Genomic DNA, 10,490 nt, shown 5'->3' on the forward strand with positions numbered 1-10,490 from the left:
GCGCGGACCGACAGAACCCCTCCCCCACGCGCAGCTCTCGGCCGCGACGTTCTTCCCCGGGGCGCATGCGCAGCGCACTCTCCGGCCACCGCACGCCTCTTCCAGCCGGCCGAGGAGGCGCTGACGTCACCGTGCGGCCCATGAGAAACCCTTCCGCTCTGCCAAGGAAAATGAGTCCACGCACCTTTGGCTTTTCTTAGCCCACAGAAAACGTCCTCCCTCCTTCCACCCCAGCGCCAAAGACCTCCCCGGCCCATCTCCAACAGCCCAGCTTTTGGCAGGACTTCTCTGTACATTCGTTGGACCTGGAAGTCGCCCGAGAAGAAAGAGGGGGAGGGTGAGACTCCAGTTCAGTGTTTACAAGGAGTGAGACATCTAGGATCGGTCCGCGAGGGCGGAGCCGAGGAAGCCGGCACTTCTTCCTCCCTCCCCCTCCCTCCCCAGCCTTCCCTGCGAGCGGACGCGGCAGCGCCTCTGTCTCGCTTTTTCTTATTTTTCCCCCCTTTCCCCTTCCTTTTTTTTTTTCCCCTTTTTCCCCCTTTCCCCCTTTCACCATTTCCCCTAGGAGGCGCTTCCCCCGGGCAGGGGCAGAGCCGGTCTCACCCCCCGCCTCTCCCCGGCCCCCGCCGCCCTATGGCGAGAGGGAGCCCCCTCCCCACCCGGGCTCGAGCGGCGGCGGTCGGAGCGGCACCGGCGGCGGCGGCGGCGGCCTCAGGTCCAGGGTCATCATGGAACTAATTCGCTGACTGACCCACCGGCCGCAGCCGTGCGTCCCGCGCCAGCGCCCCCCGGCCCGGTTCCCCCTCTTCTCCCTCCTCAGTCGGCCCGGTCCTCGTCCCGCGCGCCCCGCCGCCGCGCGCTGAGGAGAATGAGGTGGTAACGGGTCCCCGGATGACCCAGCGTCACCACTGTGAGGCCTACAGCTCTGCCGAGGAGGAGGAGGAGGAGGAGGAGGAGGAGGAGGAAGAGGTGAGGGGGCGGGGGCGGGGGGGCTCGACGCGTCTCCGCGACCGGCGCCGGCGCTGGGTCCCCGCCGCCCCCTCCGCGCGCCGCCCGCTTGGCGGCTCCCGCTGTCGCGCGCTCCTCGCCGGAGACCCGCCCTCCCGCGTCCCCGCGCTGGAGCCCTGGGGGACGCCCCCTTCGTCCTCTCCGGCCAGAAACGGCCCGGCCCCTGCGCAGTTTGAAAACGGCTGTGCTGTGTTCCTTTCGGGCCAGTCTTCCCGTCCGCGAGTAACTTTTTCGTAGCGGCGGCGAGTTACCCCTGCAGTGCGTGCGGCGGCGCCGCGAGCCTGTGTTGATGCACAAAGAAGGGGACACACCCCCCCCTCGGCCCCGGCCGCTCCCGCAGAGCTGAGCGAGTGCCGAGTGACTGGGGGAACTGCCCGCGCTGCGGAGGTCGGGGGAGGGGAACGTCCCCGGGGGTGGGGACGCCCGAGGAGGGGACGTCCGAGTTGCACCCTGGAGGGCAGGTCAGAATACCGGGATTCCGAACGGAGGGCGGAGCGCCTCTGCCGAGTTGGGGATTCCATCGCTTATCCTTTCGCCGGGGCAGCAGGATGGTGGAAGGGGTGGCGGGAGGTAGATGGATTCAGACCGTGTCAGTCTCTGTCGGGCTGAGATGTTGAGATTTCATCCTGTCCGTGGACAGCCACTCAACTTTTGAGCCGCAGAGCATGATGTTAAATAACACCGCCACTTGATGCGGCTGATTATCCGCCAGGCACTCTGTTAGGTGGCTTACAAGTCATTTAATCCTCCAAAGGACTCTGGAGGCAGGTCGTAGAGTCTCGCTTTACAGATGAGGAAAACCGAGATACCACAGGATTAGGTAACTTTCCCTTCGGGTAATACAGCTGGAAGCCCTGGGCCGGAATTCAGTCTGACCGTGTGCTGTGTGGTCTTCGTCCTGAAAATGAGTTTGCTGAGAAGACAGTAGTGTTACCTGCTTCTAGCTTTTCCATGTCGCTTGTGGCAGATGAAATAGAAATGGACAAATAGATTAAGAAAGAATTGACAGGGATTAGATTAATCTGGGACCTGAGAGAGGAGCGATTCTGAGCTCCTGGGCTGGGAGAAGTTTCTGCATACTGATGAAGGGCAGATAATAGAATAGAAGGTGCGGTAGAGATGATCTGCAGAACAGACGAAGAGTTACGTGGTAGTGTGACTTCCCGGTAGGTTGGAATGGCACTCTAGAATGTGTCTTAAGATTGGAAGCTGAGAGTGCGTCCACGTTTTATTGATTGTTTAAACCTTAAAAGTGAGTATTTCCCTTCTTGTGCTTGTTCCTTCATCTTTAAAATAAGCATAATGATACCAGCTTCATAAGGTTGTATGAGAATTACATGAGTTAACATGGCATAGCACTCTGAACAATAGCTGGCGAGTGGTAAGCACTCAAGTGTTTTCACTTAACCAGTGTAAGCTGTGATTATTAGGCATAGTGCTAACCTCTGGAGATTGTTTGTTGTCAAGAAACTCAAGGTTAGTGGGAAAGGCATGTCTACAAATCTTCACGGAGCAACTAAGGGTAAAAGTAGGATTATGTCCGAGTATAGATGTAGGAAGGTGGACACAATTGCACAGTTCCAGACAATCCTGTTCACAGACTCATGGCAATTTTAGGAAGGGGAGTGTGAGCTAGAGGACAGTTCAAGTTGAAAGAAAAGTGCGTGGAAAGGCATGGAGATTGGGAAAGAAAGAGGACGCTGTTTTGGAACTAGAATTGTAGTTTGTTGTTGCTGGTGCATAAAGTCACGGAGAGAGTAGTAGAACATGAGGTTTTTGTATGGTCACTTTAATCCCTCCTTTCAGAAGAGGAACTAAGATCCAGAAGTCAGCACCAGCACAGGATTAATAGAGTTTGCATGATGATGATAAATACAATAATTACATATTAATGAAGTTGTTTATATTGTATACCCAGCGTGGTGCAGCACTGTCCTTGGAAGAGTAGGAGGCCCTGTATATATGTATATATGTGTAATACAGTAATTTATGCTGTACAATAAGCATTTTATAAACTGTTAGACATTAAACTATTTGATAAGCATGGAGAAAGGAGTAGAAGAAGCAATTGAGAGAATGGGAGGAGAAGTGCGAAACTATCAAAGTTAGATGTGTGTGGAATATGTCAACCCTAGCAGTCTTTTTGTTTTTTAATTCCTAGAGACTTTTCTAAAAAAGCATTCAAAATTCTGGATGTGACCAACAGTGAGCATACAATAACAAGATACACTATACAGTTCTGTTATTGAAACAGTAAAATTGTATTTTAAATGTATTTCTTAGCAGGATTCATTACTCATCTAACTCAGTCTGTTTTACACATTAGAAAATAGGCTTATTAACATTTTACCCCTTTTGTTCTCTCTCCCAATGTATAACATGCATTATGACTATTTACTCCTAAATTTTTCACTATGTATTTCCTAAGGATAGGAATATTATGTCAGGAATCACAGTGAAGTTTTCAATTTTAATAAATTTAGCATTGATACATTTACTTTTGTGTAATCTACTGTGTTTCAATTGCATCTTTTGACCCAATGATGACCGTTACAGCATTTATCTCCCTCCAGTTGAGGGTCAGGTATTGCACTTTCATTTCTCTATGGCCTCATTTAATCTGGAACATCCTCATAGGTATCCCTCCATTCTTTTTGTCTTTTACTTGCATTATGTATGGCTCATTTTTTTAAAAGTTTAAGAAAATTTGAACTCTCTCCATTTTCTCTGTTCTTATTTCCCTAGTGTGAGCAAAGAATGATTCCTTTTTTTTTTCTATTGATATGATGTATTATATTAATTGATTTCTGAATGTTAGAACAACCTCGCATTCCTGGAACAAATCCCACTTGGTTATGGTGTATAGTACTTTTTTTTTATGTTGCTGGATTTAATTTGCTAGTATATTTTGTTGAGGAATTTTGCATCTATATTCAGAAGAGATAATCTAGTTTTCTCGTGAAGCCTGTCTGGGTATAGGTGGCAGGATAATAACTGGCTCCATACAGTGGGTTGGGAAGGTTTTGTCTTCTGTTTTTTGGAAGAATTTGTAAAGAATTTAATTTTTCTGTAAATGTTTGGTAGAATTAACCAGTGAAGCCATCTGGGCATGGAGTGTTCTATGACAGTTTTTAAATTAGTAACTAAATCTCTTTATTTTTTTCTGTTTCTTTTTAAGTCAGCTTTAGTAGTTTGTTTCTAGGAATTGGTCCATGTCATCTAAATTGTCTAGTTTACTTGCATATAATTGTTCATAAAATTCCTTTATAACTTTTCTTGTTTCTGTAAGGTAGGTAGTAATGTCCCTTTTTTATTCCTGATTTTAGTAATTTATTCTCTGTTCCTTTTCTTGGTCAGTCTGAGCTAAAGGTTTGCCAAGTTTGATCCTTTCAGAGTACCAACTTATGGTTTCATTGATTTTTTTTTTTTCCTATGGTTTTTGATTCTCTACTTCATTAATTTCCATTCTAATATTATTCGCTTGCTTCTGGTTTGCTTTAGGTACAGTTTGCTTTTTTTTCCCCCCATTATCGTGAGGTAGAAGAAGATCTAGGGGAACCTGCAGCCTTGGGGCCGCATGTGGCCTTCTGGATCCTTGAGGGTTACCTTTTGACTGAATCCAAATTTTACAGAACAAATCCTTTTAATAAAGGGATTTGTTCTGTGAAGTTTGGATTTGGGTGAGAGGCCGCACTGGGGGATCTGGAGGGCCACATGTGGCCCCAAGGCTTGCAGGTTCTATGAGATGTTCTTTTTTTAATGTAGGCATTTTTAGTATTAATTTCCTCTAAGTACTGCTTTTGTTGCATCTCATAAATTTTAATATATTATGTCTTCATTTTGATTCATCTCAAAGTATTTTCTCATTTGCCTTGTGAATTCTTTGACCAAATTCCTTTGTTTTAAAAAAGTTGTTATAACATCTAAATATTCAAATCTTACTAAGGGCATTAATGGTAGGCGATTGGAGAACAGGAATCCTTTGAACCTGGTCTTACTCCTTTTTGCATGATTCTACCCTATATGTCTTTCTCTGTTCTCATCTATACCTTGAAAAATAATTTTCAAAGGAAACCTTGTAAAGGCAACTTCGTAAAGGAACAGTAATCACTAGTGACAGCCAGTAGTTGGGATGTGTTGAGAAGGCTAGTAGATCTAGTTGGGTGCAGCTAATGGCATGAAAGAATTACTTAACTTTGAGGTTTTTGACAAGAGTTTGGAAGAAACTTTTGAACCTGTGAAGTCTAATCTCTATCCAGTATAGGCGTTTCTTCTAAATATTTCTTGAATGGTGGTCACCTAGTTTACATTCATTGCTAGGGTTAATATTTATGCCTGTATTGAATGAAATTATAGAGAGCCTGCTTATCATATTGTGGAAGATCTGAAGAAAGTATCAAGGCAACAAAATTGGATCTCAGAACATCTCAGCAGAATGCAACAGGGGATAGAATCTAACAAGATGGCTTTTTTTTTTTTTAGGTTCTGAACAAGGATGTGCTAAAAAAAAAAAAAAAAAAAACACCAAAAACCCCCACTCACCATGGTGTGGGGCAGGTGGTAGGGAGGCTGGGCTAACAGTGTACCTGAGAAAGTCTTAGGAGTTTTTGTTGACCATAAATTTTATCTGAATTGATAGTGAGGTGTGGCCTTCAAAAAAATAACTAATGACTTCAGATTGCATTTGCAGTAAAACTGGTGCTAATTTAGAAAAGCCAGAATGTCATGTGAGGACTATTGCACAGTTTTTCAGCTATGAAATAGATGGATTGATAAACATGACAGCAGCCTTCAAACATTGGAAGGACTGGCTTTTGAAAGAGAGATTAGACATCTTTGGTTTGTTTGTTTTGTTTTTGGTTGTATGTTTTTGTTTTAGGCCCTGATGGATGAAACTGAACCATTGGTTGAGTCCCTGCTTTACCAAAGTACTATGCTGTGGGCACAGTGAGTGGTAAAGAGGTGATATGGGTAGATGTGACTTCAAAGGAATTTATACTTTGGTTAGGGAGATAGTGGAAAGCTGCTTTCAGAGAAGAGAAATCCCATGATTAGAGAATCAAGAGTTTTTGGAAGAAACTACCTTTGAGGTGGGTCTTTTGGGATAAGTATTATTTCTTTGTCTTCTGTAAGTTATTTACCTTTTGTCTTCTTAATATGGAAATACTTCATACTCATTATAGAAAATTTACAAAAACAGCATTTCCTTGCTGCAGGCCTTTTCTCACCCCCCAGAGGTTAACGACTCTCAGCTCTTCTCTCTTTCTCTTGTTATTTAAGATCACATTTTGAAATAACTTGCCCTCCTCCTGTTTTTTGATATTTCAGTTTTAGATATTATTTATGGATTTACTACTAAGAAATGTAAAGATGTGGCTTTCGTTCTACCCTCTCCCAACACCCGTATTTGTGTCCCTTCATCCTCCCAATGTAGTTTTATCACAATGTATGTTGAAATCCCTATCTAGTATTTTCATTATTGCTACATAAATATTGTCGTATATTTACTTACATAATCTTTTTCTGAAGTTAATTATTTTTTTAGTTGCTTAGCTTTCAGCAAATCTAGCTAAGTCTTTTTACGTTCTTCAGCAGCTTCTCAATCCAATTTTCTTTTTCTTTTTTTAAATTTTGAGACAGAATCTCACTCTGTTGCCCAGGCTGGAGTGCAGTGGTGCACTCAAGCAGTTTTCCCACCTCAGCCTCCCGAGTAGCTGGGATTACAGCTTTGGGCCCCCATGCCTGACTATCAATCTGATATTTTACACATAGTCAAATCTCTCAAATCTGTAGTTTCCTTTTTTCTTCTTTCTTTCGTTTTATTTATATTCTTTTTTCTTTTTTCTTCTTTTAGGTTGACACCGATCTCTGAAAGCAACCTTTTTTTTTTTTTAAAAAGAAAAGAGAACCTAGAGACTTTTCTCTTGGACTCTCAGTTGCCCTGTACCACTAGACCGTTGCTCTTTAGGCTTACTGCTCATTTTAGAGTGACATTCCCTGTAGTGTGGAGCTTCCTAGATCAGAGCAGTCAGGTTAAAACTTCATACATTGATGGAAATCTTCCTTTTCTGCACTTCCATTACAGTATCCACTAAGCCACATGTGTCTATGGAAGTGGAGCCGACCGTGACTGAAGAATTAATTTTTAAACTTTATTCACTTTAAATTTAAATACACGTGTAGCTAGTGGACACTGAAGTACAATTTAAGATGATTTTGTACTTAAGGAATGGTTTCATACTGAAGAAGTGGGAATGGATAGGATTTAATGTAATTGATACAATTTTTTTAAATGACGAAAACAAGTTAGTGACCCTTATCTGATTAGGTTATTAAGAGGAATGTTTGGATCACCTACTACTTCATTTAGTTTTAGAGAGAGAGTCTGTGTAATCCAGGCTGGAGTGCAGTGGTGCAATTATAGCTCACTATAACCTTGAACTCCCGAGGTCAGTCCTCCTAATTAGCTAGGGCTATAGGTGCTGGCCACCACACCCAGCTAATTTTTTTAATTTTTGGTAGAGATGGGGGTCTCACTGTGTTGTCCAGGTTGTCCTCGAACTCCTGGACTGAAGGAATCCTCCTGCCTCAGCCTCCCAAAACATGGATTGACTACTCAGAATTTTTAGTATAAAAAACCAGTGACAAAAACTGTTGACAGTTTGACACAGTGTTAACATTTTTTGATCAGAGTCCAAAGGTTCTATCAGTTATATATGGCCTTGTTTTTATTCTCTTTATAACTGAATTTCAGACATAAAATGAGAATGTTTTAGAAAACTGATTATTATTGTAACATTTTAATATGATATTTTAAAGAGCTGTAAAATCCTATACTGCCTCTAACATTGTTATAATATTTTGTTCTATGAATTGCTTAATTTATATATATAATGTACTTATCCTATAATTAAATAAACATACTTGATTTTATAGGTAGCTACATCAAGCTGGGTGGCAGGCAGATCCAAAGGATATCATGAAGTTTCCAGGACCTTTGGAAAACCAGAGATTGTCTTTCCTGTTGGAAAAGGCAATCTCTAGGGAAGCCCAGATGTGGAAGGTCAATGTGCCGAAAATGCCTACAAATCAGGTAACGTTTTCTCTCTTTAGATAAGTATTATTAGAAATTAGTGTACTACTGCCAGATATTACAGTATCTTGGTACTGTATTGGAGGAATATGTACCATTAAAGGATATGCTCTATTCTTTGGGGAACATCTTGTTTCTTTTTGAAAAAAGAGTTTACTGTTTTTGTTTACATGTTATATTTTGTTGTTATCTGAGTTACAGCTTTAGGAAGATAGTTAGGTTTGTTCTCTTTCCTTGTAGTCTAATACAGTAGTAAGCCTTCTTTGTTATTTATTTTTTATTTTTGCTAATCTTCTTTGCCGTATGATTCCAGTTTTAGTATCTGCACTGCCAAAGTGAGCACATAAACCTTCTTTATTTCTAGATATTTAGTTAGCCACAGAGTGTGAACATCTTCATACCATTGTCTTTAGTGAACAAAAAATTGCTCTTCCTTTCATCAATATTTATACAGAGTTCAAGTGAACTATTCAGGTATTACCAGTGTTGGAGTTTTTTTGGGAGGTAGCCAGCTGATCTCAATTACTGTTGGCTGTATGCCTTTTCTTTTAGAAATTTTTACAGTTCTATCATACAGTTATTTTCTTTTTACAAATCATCATGAAGTTTATCCACTGCACAAGTTTATAAGATGCCTTACACATCTTTTTATCCCTAGTACTTAATGTAGTGATTGGGATATAAAATAGTGGCCAAGAAATTTTTTATATGCATGAGTGAATGAATGACAAATACCTAAGTTCCTCCTGTGTTCTTTTAGGTTATGATAGTATGCAGTATTATAATTTCCTGGTGATTTCGGAGTTTCTTTGAGAGGGTACAGTTATGTCATTTTTGTTTACTGGCATATAATAGGCTCACAGTTAAAATTTGTTAAATGAATGGTGATTATCTTTTTTTATGGTTCATTCGAGTACCTTACTGTGTTCTTGGCACTTGTAGAGAAGTTGTTTCATATAATAGTATTTTCAAGTTCGTGACAATTTTGTTATGTGAATTTGGGGAAAAAATTGAAAACTAGTCAAAGTGATACACATTTCAGGTATTCTCAATTTATTTTGCTAAAGTATTTTTGATTTACAAAGATAAAACTCTGCCACAAAGTGTTTATATAAAAATGATTTTTATTAGAATTTTGGAACTATAAGGAATCTTAAAGCTATCTAATTATGTGGTTTCCAAATACAGGATCTTGAACCATTAGACTAATAGGTGTATCAGAATCACCCAGGAGGCTTCCTTCAAAATAGGTTCTAGGCCCCACTCCCAGACCTATTGGGCTTGTGGTGGCAGCTGTGGATATTTGTATTTTTAAAAAGTTTCATACTGTTATGGATATGTGTTCACTTTGGGAATGACAGAAGTAGTCTCACTACACAGTAAAATAAAAGTTTTCCCTTGACATCTCTGGTAAGTGGTTTTAATTTTTCTAGGTATACTCTTTTGTTTTTCCAAAATGATGACATTTCAGATGTCGTCATTAATGAGCAATAAAAGTGAGACTATTACCTCATTTTATCTTGGCTTGGTAATTTCACTAATGTAGCCGTAAACTATTTTTGTTTCAGCAGCAATGTCATGTTGGTTTATATGGCACTTTTTCTTTAAAATCTTGTTTTTATCTCTATTTTTAAGCATTTTTTTGTTGACTATATGTATTGCAGATATCTTCTCCTGGTCTGTGACTTGCATTTTCACTCCATTTCTGTTGGTCTTTGAGTAGTAATAAAAGTTCTTAATTTTAATGACCAAATTATCAATTTTTTTCTTCCTTTTGGCTTAGTCCTTTTAAAGAAATGTTTACCTAATTTAAGGTAATAAAGATATTGTTTGTGCTTTCTTCTGGAAACTTTATCTTTCACATCTAGATCTACATTCCAGTTGGAATTGATTTTTTTTCTTTTGGTGTGATGTGAAGTAGCAGTCAATCATTTTTCTCCATATAGATGTTACCAAAAACTCAGCACTTGTTTTTGAGCCCTCATCAGAAGAATGAGAGAACATGTGGTTTGAGGAGAAGGAAAGAGAAGTTTATTACTTTGCCAGTAAAGGAGGAAAAATGGTTAGACCTTCTCATCTCAAAATCCAGATTTCCTGAACATAAGCAGAAATACAAAGCTTTTAAAGGGAGGACCCCTCAGTTCTAGGCTATTGCGGTTAGCTATTCTAATTGTCCCATCTCTGCCAAACACAAAGGCCCACAGGTGGGGGGGCCCAGGCTGGTAGCAGCCTGGGATACAAGAACAAAGGCCTTCTCCCTGCTCCTCCCAACCACTGCTGGGAGGCAGGGAGGGATGCAGGTTTCAGTTCTCAAAAAGAGTAAGTTTAGCACTTTGGGAGGCCGAGGCGGGCAGATTGTTTGAGCTCAGGAGTTCGAGACCAGCCTGAG

General features: G+C 41.2%; 1 protein-coding gene across 2 annotated transcripts in view; it reads left to right on the forward strand.

Moving 5' to 3' along the window:
* The first annotated feature begins 687 nt into the window (after positions 1-687).
* The window catches only part of CCNI (cyclin I), a 43,383-nt gene continuing 33,580 nt past the window's right edge, over positions 688-10,490 (forward strand). For both annotated transcript variants that reach the window (XM_012650982.1, XM_012650983.1), the window contains exons 1-2: positions 688-969; positions 7,945-8,101. In XM_012650982.1, the coding sequence (XP_012506436.1) occupies positions 7,988-8,101 (114 nt within the window). In that variant the 5' untranslated portion in view covers positions 688-969; positions 7,945-7,987. The remainder of the gene's footprint in view (positions 970-7,944; positions 8,102-10,490) is intronic.

The sequence above is a fragment of the Propithecus coquereli genome, unplaced genomic scaffold (genome assembly GCF_000956105.1).
Source record: "Propithecus coquereli isolate 6110/MARCELLA unplaced genomic scaffold, Pcoq_1.0 Scaffold343, whole genome shotgun sequence".
NCBI classification, from domain to species: domain Eukaryota; kingdom Metazoa; phylum Chordata; class Mammalia; order Primates; family Indriidae; genus Propithecus; species Propithecus coquereli.